The 16,068-nt window shown below is 42.2% G+C and overlaps 1 protein-coding gene across 1 annotated transcript; it reads left to right on the forward strand.

The window, feature by feature from the left end:
- Positions 1-13,442, forward strand: rap2aa (RAP2A, member of RAS oncogene family a). The gene is made up of 2 exons (XM_079357382.1): positions 1-1,186; positions 11,719-13,442. The coding sequence occupies exons 1-2, from the start codon at positions 873-875 to the stop codon at positions 11,954-11,956; spliced, it is 552 nt and encodes a 183-aa protein (XP_079213508.1). The 5' UTR covers positions 1-872; the 3' UTR covers positions 11,957-13,442.
- The last annotated feature ends 2,626 nt before the right edge of the window (positions 13,443-16,068 follow it).

Raw genomic sequence — 16,068 nt, forward strand, 5'->3', positions numbered from 1 at the left:
CACATCCTCGAGCCGTTCCTCTGATTGGACGAGCTCTCTTTGCATGTCACTGGGGCAACCGAATGATGGGAATTTTAACACATGAACGGAAATGTAAACCACTGAATCTGACTGGCTCCCTCCCCTCCGCGAGGCTCCCATTCAAGGCACGAGAGAGCTCAGACTGCCGTTGGTCAACGGGCACATCCGTCAGAGTGGGAGGGAGGATCCGTACGCCTTTTTTTTGGCCCTGGTGGGTACGGGAGCCGAGTGGGGACCAGCTGGTTACGCAGCGGCCGCGGGTCTCCACCCGAGAGTATGGCGGCTGGGATTTCACCGGAGAACGAGGGAGAGACCGAGACATGCGAGAGATGGTGAAGCAGAAACAAAGGCAGAGTTCTTTCATGAAGTGTCGCATCAGTTTGACTTTCTGCTCTTCATCCTGAGGCGGCTCCGTGCTTGAGAAATTGTTGATGCAGTTTATTCTAGGGGCCAACCCAGCGATTTTCCAGCGTCCTCGATGGAGCAAGTTTGTTTTTTTATGATGCTCAGAGAGGGGTGAGCTCAGCAGATGAAACGGACCACATCTCATCTCCGAGCGGTGTTTATCTCTCCCCTGTGCACATCTCGGACATTTGCATTCGCTTGGATGTCCGTGTAGCTGTCAGTGAGTGGCCTGCATGGGGGAATTTCTACAATGAAATCCATCTTCGGGCAGCGACTCTTTGTGCTCTGCTCTCGCTGAGCAGCGGCGAGCAGGACCGTGTTACTGACAACCCGTTCAAAATGGGACACGGATGGTGAATGTGATTTCGTGTGGGAACAATTTGGAGTTCATTTCAATGACGCGCGGAGACTGATCCCCCCCCTTACGAGACTCGATTTGATCCACGATGCGCGAGTATAAAGTGGTGGTCCTGGGCAGCGGTGGGGTCGGGAAATCCGCCCTCACTGTGCAGTTCGTCACCGGGACGTTCATTGAGAAGTATGACCCCACTATAGAGGATTTTTATCGCAAGGAGATCGAGGTGGACTCTTCACCCTCGGTGCTGGAAATCCTGGACACGGCTGGTACCGAGCAGTTTGCCTCCATGCGGGACCTTTACATCAAAAACGGACAAGGATTCATACTAGTCTACAGCCTGGTCAACCAGCAAAGCTTCCAGGATATAAAGCCGATGAGGGATCAGATCATAAGAGTGAAAAGGTTAGTCAAAAGACGCGCAGGAAATGAATGATATAAAAATTGTAAAGTGTTATGTTCGGGTTGATTGTACACAATATAGAGCTGGCCTTAAAGGCCCTGCAGTTTGAGGATGGGCTCAGGCCTGGTCTGAGAACTGTGCTTAGAGGAGATGCATCAACAGGGCACTCTGCATCACAACATGCATGTTCTATTTCTGTGTACCAGTTCTCTCTCCAAATCCCTTTAGGTAGGTGCAAATGTCCTTGCATTGCAGCCCCAGCTACTCTAAAAGTACACGTTCAACAGTTTATTTTCCAATCATGCAATCTGAGTGATCTCAGATGAATTCCAAGAGTGCTGCAATAGTGTACAACAGGACTGTAACTTTTAACTAATGCACCACTCCAGCTCAGGTGTTTTGTATTGTTCGGCCTTTTTTATGTCATGGCAGAACTTAAGATAAAATATTACTTTATTGATCTCCAGTGGGGAAATTCAGGTGTTGCAGCAGCAGCAGCAATACAGAAATCAAAACAGTCAAAAACCCAATAAAGTAGAATCATAAATACAATTTGAAAAATAGTATAAGAAGATATATACAGAACTATACTATACATAATGGGCTGATCAACAGGACAACTTTAGGTACCTCAGAATACACGGTGTCCCTAAGTTACTGCCAACAAACTTACAGATACACAATAGAAAGTAGCTCTGTCATAATGTTCAAACAAAATTTCAAGATCGCAGAAAAGTGTGCGTTGCGCGACAATCATCGAGTTACAATCAAGACGTGAAACAAGTTGTGTTTGTGGCGCCAAAAGACTTACATGTGCTTCAGCCATGACTGTTTGTCATCAGACTTGAGGCTGTGCTGTTATGCTGTATGAAACACAAGAGTTCTGATATACAGTATAAAAGCACTCGCACTTGTGTGATATTGGTTATACAGTAAGTTCTGACCATGTCATTTGATTGGACGGGTCATTCCAAGATGTCTGATAGAGAGTACAAAACTGGGACTTTTAAATATCTGTGACACTTCCTCTCAGATGTCCTGAACACCAGTGATTAAAGTGCCTATGATCAAATCAAAACCATGGTGTTTTTTTTTTTAGCACAGCAGCAGTCCCTCTCTTGTGATATTGCTTTGATACAGCGAAGAATCCTCTCTCCTGTGTTTCTGCAGACTTTGTGTTGTTTCACTCTCGGTGTAACCATCAAGGCAAATGTGCCAATCGATCCGTAGATCTTCCAGTCATAACATACTGTCTGCACTGCCTCTGATCTGCCAAGCTGCTCTTTGGTTGCACTGGGTGTCCACTGTGCTCGATCCTCGAAGCATTATGAAACAGCAGAATGAGGATATACCCATCATTCTTTGCAAACAGAAGCTCTTGCTGCAGAAGGCTTCATGGAAAGCAAAAAGCTCAAAACACAACTATTAGGTTAGTCCAGCTTCTGCTGCGGGGGAGATGAAGCCAAGTTTTTTAATTAACACGCTGCAAAAGCTCTTTAGTGTAAGCACAGCACAATTGGAAGCATGGAGTTGTCTGATGTCTGAGAGCCGTTACACAGATGATCCAGATATGAGGTCACCAGAGTGAGCTGCTGATTGATACGGGGAACGGGTTAGCTGAGGCTGTGTTCACGGGCTGTCATAAGATTAGTGTTTCTTATAGCTCTTTATATATTGAGGACACAGTGCTGTATATTCACCTGCTGACGTGACGGCATGAAGGTTGAAGACCCAGACTTGTTGTAGTAGATGCTGCAGGTTAAATCATTGATGATAGTGGATGTGTGTTAGCTTGGATTCTGTGTAACGGCGGGCAGGCAGCGCCTACTGTGGGTCCATCAGTCATTGTCAATGTCAGTGTATGTGTCCAATAGGCTCCAGAGAGAAGGTGCTCTCCTAATCAAGTATGTAAAGTACTGCAGCTTGATGCTCACATGTTTACTGATACAGATACTGACTTGGGTAAATACACCTCATACGGAAAGTGCAGTCATTTCATGCTGTAGTGTGAGGTTTTTATCTCTGTTTTGCTTTTTTCTGTCACATTCTGCAACCCCCAAAAAATGACATAAAATATCCCAAAAGGCATCTGCTTTTGTCAGTCGCTTTAGTTTGGGTCTCTTAATTGGATTTTTACTTCCTCCAAACACACCTTATAAACAATCCTATAAATCTGTGGCTCCAGATGAAAGAATGAGGTCAACATGTTTTCCCCCGTATGAGTTGAGAGAAGGGAGAGGCGTGTGTGCGTGTGTGCGTGTGTGCGTGTGTGCGTGTGTGTGTGTGTGTGTGTGTGTGTGTGTGTGTGTGTGTGTGTGTGTGTGTGTGTGTGTGTGTGTGTGTGTGTGTGTGTGTGTGTGTGTGTGTGTGTGTGTGTGTGTGTGTGTGTGTGTGTGTGTGTGTGTGTGTGTGTGTGTGTGTGTGTGTGTGTGTGCGCGTGTGTGTGTTCATGTAAATCTATACAGCTCATTGTGCTCACACAGCAGTCAAAGCCAGGTCGTTACGTGATTTCACACTTAGGTTTGGCTTTCTTCTCTTTACTGTCGCAGCTAAAGATGCACCGATTTGGAAAATCAGGACTGTTGCCGATGACGTCTTGACGTCTTTGGGTGTAAGACTCCCACAGTGCCACCATTTTCTCTTGTTTGCCAACGAAAAACAAGTCAGTTTGTTCAACAGGTGACTTTATCTGCCCAATTAAAACTCTTATCTCAACCAGTAGTCAGCTGTAGTGTACAAGATCTCAATATTAAATCGATTTGACACAACAAATAAACATCAGCTCATACCACATTATTTCACCGACATCAGATATCAGCCGATACAGATGTTGCATGGTTACATCGACACTTCCCTAGTCACAGCAGAATTTATTGTCTGTAACTAAAAAATCCCACCCTAAATAAAAGTTAATTTCGATGTCCAGGTGGACTTAAACATTCAGATAAGATTCCAAACAGCGTAGTTTAAAAAAAACATGTTACTGGTTTTCTGTTGGTGACTTCTTGAACAGAGTTTCTTATGAATGGCAGATTTAATGAGTTTTATTTTATTCATGTAATAAGATAAAGAGTATCTCTCACTTTCTCTCTCTCACATTTCCCTTCCATTATCAACACAGCTGACCTTAGAAGCTGTATAGGCCCTGTGAAAGAAAAGGCTTCATAATCAGATTAACATCTGAAAAGGATTTCTCTCTGCTCAAACTGTTTGTATTCAGTCATTTCATACCCGTCTCAGAAGTGTTCCTGTAATTGAATGCTTCTGTTAACAGAAGTTATATAGCGTGACTTGTGTTGCTGAGAGGTAGTAAATATATTTTATTTTCTAAACTTAACACATGCTTGTATGGAGATATAAATAATGGCCCACAATTCCTGTTTCCGCTGATGGGATTTTATAGGAATCAAAAAATATAGGATGCATCTTTAAGTTGGGGAGAAAATATGTGAAAAAAACGTTTTCCTTCACACATCTGTGTGGGGACATTAAAAGTCACGTTTCTGCTTGCTGAAGGTGAGAGTAATTTTTTTTACAAAAGACCTGGTGATAGTATACTTTACAAATGTTGTTTGGTAGAGAAGTACAGATTCTGTGGTTTTTGTTCATAATATATACACACCAAAAAAATGGCCTGTAACTCTCATCTGAATACTGTTTTTCCTTTTGCATTTCACAGAATTGAATGCTCCAAACAGTTACCATGATATAAACATGCAAATAAGTTGAACATTTTTTAAGGTTCCATAATTAGTAATCCATCTCAAAGACTTCAAACATTTTATCCTGCCTGAAAAAAGATTGATATGCTCTGTAATGGCTGTCTTAAATTCCACAATTGAAATGCAACAAGTTAAAGCATGTTCTGTGAGGCTGGTCTAATTGCATTGTGGGAAATGTAGGAAAGCAACGAACGCAGTAGGACGCTACGAGACAGACTGAGACCTCAAAGGAAAAGAGACTTCAAACGGAAAAAAAAAAAACATCAAAAGGCGCACTGTTTGCTACATCACAGACTGATAACAGAAAATCAAACGTTAGGAATAAAAGTTGGAATTTTCTAGAGTTCATACATGTGATCAGTGGCTTGGAAGAAAGTAACGAATGCTTTAATTTTTCAGGGAACAGCTCTTTTGGGAGAAAGAAATCTGAAGATTCCACCCTGGGATTTGTGATTGACAATCTTCATGGTTTTTTAAGAAATGTTTCTGATCAAAGAATGTGTTGATTAATCCAAGCTGAGAGTGGGACTAAAATGACAGGCCTGACATCGACAATTTAGACGATGGTTGTAAGCACTAAATTGCAAGAATTTCTCTGATTCCGCTGAACACTTCTGTTTTTAGCAACTGTAGGTGTCACTCTTTCGGTGAACAGTTGTATTTATGAAGTGTAAATCTGTAATGTTAACCCGAGGAGTCACCCTGTTCCTGTACATTACACCTTGTCATTGCTTGTCCTGCTTGTTTTTCCCTCCTTGCTGCCAAAACACCAGTGACCCGTCACCCATCACGAGCGTATCAGCCTCGGCTCCGGTCAGAGGTGCCACTGTAAGTTGCTCTCTCTCTGATCCCTGTCAGCATCCATCAGAGCCTGCTGTTAATGCCACAGACAGATCTAAGCACAGAGGCCTTTGGGTGCACATGATTACACCTTGGTCTGCCAGTGTTCACCAAGGACCCCATCACTCCTCAGTTCTTCTTCTTCTACCTCCACTTCTTCTCAGATATACACCAGGAATGAATTATGAATGGTGACTTCACAGAATGTTTAAAAAGTGTTGACATGGTTGGAGGAAAGTGGGGGGGGAAAGGAGGTGAAACAGAGTACCAACCCACACTCTGTGTGTGCAGTCGAAACGTCTCTCATTCATGCTGCAAGTGTACTCCTGCGAACGTTGTAGCAGTGCTACACATTGTGGAGCTTTCTTTCTCTAACGTCTAACAATGCCAAAGTGTTCGAAAGGATCAAGATCAATAAATTGAAGTGCAGCGGTCTCTTAAGTTCTCCAACGAAAGATCCTCTTTTATCTGCATTGCTGTCTGCTCCGAAAACTGGGCAAGGGATCTGACCTCAAGTTTAAGGATGCTTACAGATTACTGTTGACTTGGCGCTTCAAAACTCAGAGTTCACAGCCCTCTGCAGGAGGTTTGATGAGGGAAAAGCGGATCATTCAATCGTTGTAAACTAACCTCAGCTGTGATTGTTTCTAACTGACAGGTGTTAGGACGCATTACACAGTATAGCGTTAGCCTGTTGGCATTGTCATTGTTACCACTCCAGGCCAGCTGTTAGCATCTAAGCCTTATCGACTCCTGTTTTATGGTTAGCCTACAAGCTAGTGGAAATATCAGCAAGACAATCTATGCCACCTTTACAGTATGAGCTCAACGGAATTGATTGATTGAGTTCATCTTCATGCAGGTTCTAAGACTTGTTCCTGCATCACAGCAGCTCGATGTGCAACATAAAAGTCGAAGACTCGGTGCAGAGATACACATTCATCATCTGGTATGATTTACACAGAGGTTTGGCTGGAGCCTGACTGAAATTATTCCATGTAAGAACTCTTGTAGAAGCTTAATTTAAAGCTGGGAAGTCAGTCAGGGTGACTATTTATATAAGTTATCATTAGTTGCATATTCCCTGTAAACAGACCATGAAAAGCCCCTTTGATGAAGAACACCTCTCTCGCTCTTAGCATCCACACCACATGCCACACAACACCGCACTACAACACACCTCACATCCAGTTGATTCACAGAACGAGATGAAAAACCAGGCAGCAGCTTAGCTGACAGGTTATTAGTGACTATTCGTATCATCAATTATGCATGTTCAATAGCATCCTTGCACCTATTATATAAAAAGCGAACCACCCGCGTAACATGATCTTTTCTGAGTGATTTATGAGCAGACAACCCAGTGAAAGGCCTTCTTTATTGCACTAAAACCATTACTGATATAAGTGCAGCCGTACTTTATATTTCAATGCATTCGATTGGTATTCCAAGTAAAGTCACCGAGCCGCGACATGCAAACAGAAATTCATGTGTAATATAGATGTTGAATGCAGCCATCTTTAAATGCACCAGCATTCTCATTATCTGCTTGCTTTCACTTTATCACAGCGTTGCAGAATAATAAACGTCTCTCTATTTCTGCACTTTTATCTGTTAAAGCATCAGCCTGTACTCTAAAACGACTAAAGCAAGCTAAACAAACACTTGTTTAAAAAAGTGACAAAGTGCCAGTCAACGTTTTTCTTACAGGGGCCCATTACAGACTGGAGTGGAGATTTAGATCGTTGCCATGGTTATCACAGAGAAATGAATAACATGATAACAAGCAGCAACAAGCAGCGGTGGAATTGGTGCTGTACTGTATAGCTGTCTTTCCCAATAAAGGCAAACATGGCACAGAAAAAAAACAACTTCAAAATGTCCAGTCAAACAGCTTCAGTGTTGTTGGTTCAGGTTTAAATGTGGCAACCCAACAATGCAAAATGTGCATGCACTGTATGTTTCAAAGTTGTCCATCATGAAACACAAGCAACACACATTTATACCTGATATCTAAATAGAGACATAGAGACTGTGACATGTTATCAAGTCTTGTGATGATGAGTGTAATATTTCTTCAGAGAACAAGTTGTGTGGTTGTTATGAAGCTTGTGAATGGGTCTTTGCGATTTCTTTTTTCCTATGTTTTTTCAGCAATCTAAACAAATGTCTCATGCGCTGGCTTTCCAGATTGTACGTCTTGTGCTTTGTAGAGTAAAGCCTAGTTTATGCTTCCGCGAGGAGCAGTTTTCACCATGAAAACCCCAAGGAGCTACTACTATGCATTATTGTCGCTGTATTATTTCAGAAACAAGGATGACTTGTCTGCCTAGTCTGTGAAGTCCAATATTCCTTGTTTCTTTTCCATTCTTGAGACATCTTGGCCAGTGTCTCCATCATCTGTGAAAAGCATCAGCTTCTGAAAGCAGATAATTACTTTTCAAAACCTTGAGGGAATCCAAAACAGGCTTGGGGTAGCATTTTCTGATATTGTGTTAGTGTCTTTCCTGCTTTTGTAAAACACAAAGTCCTCGTTTGTTTGTCATGGTGTGTTTACCAAGGACTCTCCAGATATCTATTCCTGATTAAATCTTCCTTTGCCCTGATTCTGTGCCAGAAGAGAGGAGCTTATTGCTGCGCTCTGACTCAGCTGATTCCTCTCCTCTGACTAAACCAAAGAGTGCCCCCCCCCCCCCCCCCCCCCCCCCCCAAAAAGGCCGCTGGGAAGAGGCCCAGCACGCTGTCTGTTTCCTCCCTCTTCAGCCTGACAGCGTTGGCCAGAGTCAAATGTTGATGCTCTTGGGTCGCCGTCCGTCAGCAAGGCCTTTTGTGAGTTGATGCATCATGCATTATAGATAAGGTGTGTCTGGTGCGAGCTCGGGTGGGTGTTTGCAGTCAGAGAGCTCCAACGCAGCCGTTTTCAAAATCACAAGCTGAAGGCTACAGCGTGGTCTGTTGCTGGAGCTGTTTGTGCTCAAACACAAGCAGATTCATTTATTCAGTTGTCTTTTTGAGGCACGCGACGTGAATCATGTGAACTGCTCTCATTTCTGTGCATCAGCCACTGTCGGGTCCAGGCACAGGGTTGCACCGACACCCTTCACACTGATGCCTGGGGAGCTTCGGTATATATGTGGCTGACTCTGTCTCACACCTCCTGGGACTGCCGGATTCCTCCTCTGTTACTGAGACTATATTTAGACCTGGTCCTTTGGTACCAGATGTCTTTGTGCTGCACTTGTTACAATGACTCCCCAAATGAGCTACATTGCTTGCCGTTCAGTCTTTTTATTAGATTTAAATTTAACCACACACGCAAGTGCTTAATATGAGTTTACTGGCCAGGACTTGGATTTCTCGTACTTTCTGGGAAATCCTTTGGGAATCCTTGATGCTTTCTATGTGTGTCTAAGGTTAAACATGCAGACTGCTGTTGACAGAGCAGGAGGAAGATGCAGAGTTTCAAATGGCGTGAATTGATCGGTACATTGTTTCACCTGAAGTATCTTCTTGGTGGTACACCCATGATTTTTTATATTGATGGTGGTAATTACTGTTGCAAATACCTCAAACAGCAAGTCAAATAATCCAGACTTTTCACTGAAGAATTTGATGGCAACTACATTTATACTTGCTTAGTTTTTAAACATTTTTAATCAAAACTCTACTGGTTTCAGCTTCTCAAAAGTAAGGCGTTTCTACAGTATTTTATTTATTTTTTTTACGTCTTCTGCACACATCAAGGTTTTGGATCATTTTAAGATGCCACAATGGGCTCAGAGAAATGTTGCATTTGAGCTCTAGTACACATCCCAAACTCTCTCTTCCCGGTGGACGAAACATCTGGGCGAGGAATCTGCAAGCTGGTTTAAAACTCAAGTATGATAATGTATACATAGTACATGCTGGATTATGACAGTTACAGCAGGAAGCCACATAGTGGGGCAGAAAATAGTCACCTTAAATAGGACTCTTTCCCCCAAACTACACACTGAGCCCTCTTTGGCTTCTCCTAAATGAGTGTTACTATAAAAGTAAAGGTTATTACCATGCAATCGGCCAAACCACAACTACTGTAAGCTTAGGATTTTTCGGTGGAGGTGGGAAGGGGAAGTGTAAGGTCCAGGTCCACTACCGATGAGAGCCGGTCAAACACAGTCAGGAAATGAGAGGCCTTGATGTTTTTGTTGACATAAAAAATGCATTGACAGAAACCTTGGTACTGAACATGTAGTGTATCTTTATTGTTTTCTCATTCATTCCGAGAATACTATCACACGAGGTTGCACACAGGAAGACCTCTGAGCTTGTTTCTTTTATCGTGCTTCTTCATATCAGCTAGCAGGCAGGCAGATCCATGGGAACAGAACGGTGTAGCTGAGATGAAAGTTCACTCGGGATAACATATTCATGAGTAGCTCAGAGTCCGCTCTCCATACTCATTCAGTTTGAGCTTATTAAACTCTGAAACCTGCGTACCCTGGCCTCCTACAGAGCTTCAACGTGGACTGAAGCTGCTGTTTCTTCAGCCTCTCTGGCATTGGATATGTCCTTGTATACCTGTTACCATAGCAACCAAGGATGAGCATTATTTATGTCATATTAATAATTTAGAATCATGTTTTTTTTTCCAAGGGCAGCTTTTTAAATGATGCTGATGTTTAGGGCATGAATCGTTGTTGATGTGACCATGCTGCTGAGTGTTTTATGAACTGAGACATTTAAACTGTGTTCAAACAACAGGTCCAACAGATGGATACAGATAAGATGAAAGAACTACCTGTTATTTATCAAAGGATGGGCATAAGCATGATCTGATATCTGTGTGATGCTTCTGATCTTTGGTATCTCTTCTGATGTGTACAAACTACCTCAGAGAGCCGCCATGTTTCATGTAGCGATTATGTCCTTGAAAGTGCTTCACAGTCGTCCCTTTTGTTAACTACACTGCTGTCGACTATTTACCATCTCCTCTCTGACTATCTATTAACATCTCGTGCTCAAGCAACATGACGGGGGAGTTCACAGCTCAGAGGATTACATCCAACTCCTACCCTCAGGGGTCAGAGCTCTACTATCCATTTCCTGTTCAGGCTTTGGACTTACATGCGGCAATGTGGGCGTCAAATGGAGGTTCACTAGTTAGCACCCGACAGAAAAATGGTGCTGTCCTGCCTATTTTCATGAAAAGCTTTCTACAACCATCAAATACCAAAAAAAATATGTTTCTTTAAATCTGCTTTCTGCCCACAATAAGCCAATGGTTTGACCCCAACTGGGCTTGTCACTTTTCAAAAATAGCTATGGTGTCAGATCATAAACCTGTAGTTGCGAAGTTAACTTTTTTGCTATATATGTATATATTTTTTTTGCAATTGATTTTCAATTCTCTTCTCTGTTTTTCTGCAGTACTTTAGAGTGTCATTAAAAAACAGCTGGAACCTTTAATGGATCTATCAGACTCAAGTGATTGTAATGATTATACAGTGCATGTTGACAAAAGTCAGTCCTCTTACTATAAGGACAGCCTGGAAAAAACGTTCTGTAGTAAAACATAACCTGACCGACATTTCATGGCCACCTTATTCCCATAAACAAGGAAAAGCGGTTGTACAAATATACATGGCAGACTTGTTCTTCTGACATCATGCTGAAGGTCTGAAGATGAAATGTGTTATATTATTGTTATGCTGTGTTTAAGATCTTCAAAATGCTTTACTTTATTGTGATATTTTACCACAACTAGATTAATCAAGAATCAAAAAGACAAAAAATGTGCTGAATTTGCAAAGACAGAGGCCATATTTCAAAATAAAAGAACATATTTATTTTGAAGTTTTTCAATTAAAATGACTTTTCAAACTAAAAGCTCAGTGAAAATACAAAACCCCCAAAACTCCCTGGTTGGTTCTAATGCATATTTTCTAATTCTTGTGTCTGATCACCTGATGTGGACGTGTTTCTGTCCGCAGGTACGAGAAGGTTCCTGTGATCCTGGTGGGGAACAAAGTGGACCTGGAGAGTGAGAGGGAGGTATCGTCCAGTGAAGGCCAAGCCCTGGCAGAGGAGTGGGGCTGCCCGTTCATGGAGACCTCAGCCAAAAGCAAAACCATGGTAGACGAACTATTCGCTGAGATCGTTCGGCAGATGGACTACGCCGCCCAGCCAGACAAGGACGACCCCTGCTGCTCTTCTTGCAATATACAATAGCCCTTGAGGGGGGGTGTCCAGGAACAGGCCGGGGAAAATGTCTACCGAGAGGGAGCAGAATGAAAACACACTTAGAGACACACACATGCACATGCCATTTAAAAAGGAGGTTGTGGTTGTGCTCGATGGATTTGAACTCTTTGGAGCATAAAATCAGCAGAGACATGATTATTATAAACACAACGAGAGTCATGAATACATTCTGTAAGAGGAATGCCAGGAATTTGCCACAAGAGAATTTGACAAATTACAAAAAAAATGAACGTGCCCTCGCCTTATGTTACTCTCTTCCGCTGTGTCCGGGTTTGTTTTATCCATTAACTTTATAGGAGTGAATCATCTGGAAAGAATTACACATCAGTATCTTTAGGCTGCTCTACAATCTGCTAAAAATAAGGTCAATTTTCTCTCTCTATTACAAGCTCATTCAAAACATCATGATGCATTTTGTTGTAACCACGACTTCATTACTGTACATCAGTCTCATAATATATTTTTAGGGTCCAGTTGTTTTATATACTGATGAGTATTAGATGTGTGCAGTGATTAGAGGGACGTTTTTGTACTCATTACAGGGCTGAACCAAAGAGGTGACTTGACAGCACCTCCATTTTCTTATTTTTTAGTTGTTTAAAAAAAAAAAGGAATTGAGAGAAAACTGTGCAAAAGTCAGTGTTCTTTAAACAATGATGCAGTCATTTCTTTCCTCTTTTCTGATGTCAATATACAAACGTAAACATAGACAGTCTTTTACATATCGTGTTTTTTCTCTCTCTCTCTCTCTCTCTCTCTCTCTCTCTCTCTCTCTCTCTCTCTCTCTTTCTCTTTTGGAGATTCATGTCGACATATTGCCCGGTTTTAATATATCCAACTGCTTCATCATGACAAGACAAAGAGTTCATCTTTTCAGTGTTTGGAGATTTCTACAGCGGCTCTTTTCAGGACCAGGTGACATTTGAAGTGAAGTTGCCAACATTTGTCAACCTCAGCATTTTTCTTTTTTCTCCCGTCAGTTTCACGGTGACTTGAGGTGCTCAACGATTCAACATCCTGAACCTGTCCTCTGTGTGCTTTGAGTATTCAGACCCATAGAAATAAATAGTAAAGACAAAAGGTGATGATGACGATGATAGTGAGATAATTAATGGTAGTGTAAATATTTTGTATTGAAGTGCCAGCTCCTATAAGACATTGACTCAACACATGTGGAACTGTCAACTGTATGCATGGCTAGTAAACAAAAAAAAAGGACTCTTACTTATTATAGGCTGTGGAAACGTGCAAACCAAACACATACACGTCTGGATATCTGGACACTATCTCAACTGTACATCTGTGTTTCCACGGGAGGCAGACTTTACCCGTGTGACCATTTTCATTGTTGATTTTATATTTTTTTATGTGACCATTTACTCTTTATTCCCTCTCTGAATGGTGACACTGTTACATTTGACACCCAAACAATAAAAGTGCGTTCAACACTCGACTGAGGCTGCCAAGCTTGAGTGAAATGAAGTAAATAATTGCTCACAGTAATGTTGTTGCTCACTGAGATTTTATTACCAGAATATTTCTCCCACACAGTTCTTGTCCAACTCATACCTCTTGACAATCTTTATTAACATTTATTTTAGTCATGCAACCTGTCGTATATCTGGGGTTTTCAAGGCTTGAATCCACCTTCACTATTTTGCCTTGACGATGTCAATGGGACTACACATTTTCCACCTCTGTTTGGGATACCCATGCCACTCCATTTTGAATTCCAGTTTTACTACAAATATGGAGTGTTAGGATATGAAATAAACACAGGATGGCCTAATAAAAGGATAAGCACTTATTGAGACATATCTCATCCCAATTAGGCCCCTATACCCTACTGATAAGCTACTTAACCTACCCAATGGCCCTTACAGTACAGTAGTTGCTACAGAAACCAAAACATCATTACAACCTTCAACAGACCCAGGCTGTGTTGATGCAGCTCCAGGTAGTTACAATGCTGATACTACTAACCCTCACACATGGCCACTTCTGACCCCCAGAACTCAACTGTGTAGGCCGATGGACAGCAAGAACCAGGAGTCAGGACGTCATTGAGATTTAAACGGGTACTAAATGTTAGCATGAAGTCAAATGGTTAGCTTTTTGCTAAAAATTGAGCCCCATTTTTACTTTAATTAGATCGGCAGTAAAGCCCTTCTTATGTCTGTGATCATGGCTACTCATCTTCCATTTTTTCCCCCTATTATTATCTTATGGTGCTTCTTCTTTTTTGATGAAAGCTTTGACACTTTGTCTGCCGTATCAGTGACTGGAGCACGCCTGCACTTACTTATCTGACATTGGAGGCAATATGTCGAGCCCTGTCGAAAGCTTCTAGCTGAAGATAAAAATATATTTGCAAACTAACAGCAATTACATTCTTTTAAGGTATGTTAATGCTTACTATATAAGCTGTTGACCTCAGAGATCTAATGAGAAAAACACTTTAGTTAAAAATATAATGGTTTAAAGAGATTGATTTCAAGGGACTGGCCCCAGCTATGATTTTTAACCTTGGCATGACTCCCACTAATTTCAGAGATTGTTGTGAATCACTGGTGCGGAGTGAAGTGGTCTGTCGGGGGAATCACCACTTAATAGAGCGAGGGAAGTGTGTGCTAGCATTTCCTCCTGAGTGGCTCATCAACATCCACCTTCAGCTGCCTAAAACGAGTGATCTGGTAAAGCGTGAGTCTTTGCGGCCACTTTGTGCTGGTTTTGAACCACTTTGTTGAGGCAGGGCAGAGAGCTGAAGGTCCTGATGGTGAGTGGTCTCAGAGGGGTTCATTAGATCAGAATCCCCTCTGGCATCCCTCGCTCTGCAGCTGCATCATTTATGTTTCAGGTAACATGTTGCCAAACACATTTTAACATCTTTGTTGTCAGGGGAAGGAGGTTGAATGAGAATGTATGGTAAACATTTACAGGAATCAGGCCAGTGATGAAAAAATGTATGTTTTAAAAATGTAATGCTGTGCTTCAGGTCCCCCTTTCCTGCAAGTGCAGAATTCGGAATGACTTTCAAGAAACGCTAGGTAGCGTTGTGATATGTTGAATCCGCACAGACTGGGAAAGCAAAATAAAATCAGCTTGAAAACAGCCCCCTGAGATCAGCAGCGTAGGTGTTTGAATTAAATTGCCGCTGACTCATTGTTACCTGTTCTCAGAGGAACAGACACTGCAGCTGTGACACAGCACACAGTGTTTGTTCCAGCTGAGATCCTTTACATCAGAATGTCAAATGTCAAGATGAAAAGGGGAGGGAGGGGGGGCTGTATGAGTCACACAATCACCACCGCCCCCACCATGGCCCAGACTGCAGCACAAGCCCCCCTGGGGTATCTGTGTGGCATAAAGCAGCCTTTGACGAAGAGGCCATGTCTACCCTGTGCACTTTTACTCCAGAACACACAAGGAAGACCCTGCAAGCGCAGCAGTTCAGAGGATGAAGGAGATTCCAACGCACAGAGTGAACAAAGAAGCCTTTAAATTGCTTTAATCATCTCATTGATCTGTGGAGCATTAAAGGTCTCAATGTGGTCCAGACAGGGGTGGGAACATGTGGAAATGAGGCTTTTGTACCTGTGCAGCAAAGAGAAAATCAATCGGGGGATGTAAAAAAAAAGAAATTATACAATTTCCTCTTTAACTGAATCCCTAAAAGGCACAAAAGCACATTGTGTCGCTCCATGTTTAAAAGGAAAGTTCTGATTTCTTTTTGAAGCAGAGTTATATGAGGTACCAGTCAATAGCGAATGAATTTCCAACAGTTGAGGCACTCAACCCTGTTTGGGCTCCCATTCACAAACATTTACTTCATTATTCTATTATCTTTATATGTCTTCTGTGAACTGATGGGCCAAACAGAATGTCCAGGAAAACAGAATCAAAGGGGGATTAATGCACAGCAGGCTATCAATGAACTTTGTTTCTGCTTTGACACTTTAGCTGGCTGCTACAGCAAGGGATCGTGCTGACCACCATCCCTACTTAGAAAGCCTCACCTTCCAAACGGTTGCTCAACTTCATACTTTACTAGGTTTTTGGAGGATGTGTTATGGAGTATT

This window comes from Symphodus melops (assembly GCF_947650265.1).
Source record: "Symphodus melops genome assembly, chromosome: 12".
NCBI lineage: Eukaryota > Metazoa > Chordata > Actinopteri > Labriformes > Labridae > Symphodus > Symphodus melops.

Excerpts from the sequence above, each read along its gene's own strand:
- rap2aa (XM_079357382.1), top strand. The coding sequence starts at position 873 with ATGCGCGAGTATAAAGTGGTGGTCCTGGGCAGCGGTGGGGTCGGGAAA. Across the intron at positions 1,187-11,718 it reads CAGATCATAAGAGTGAAAAG|GTACGAGAAGGTTCCTGTGA; the intron begins GTTAGTCAAAAG and ends TTCTGTCCGCAG.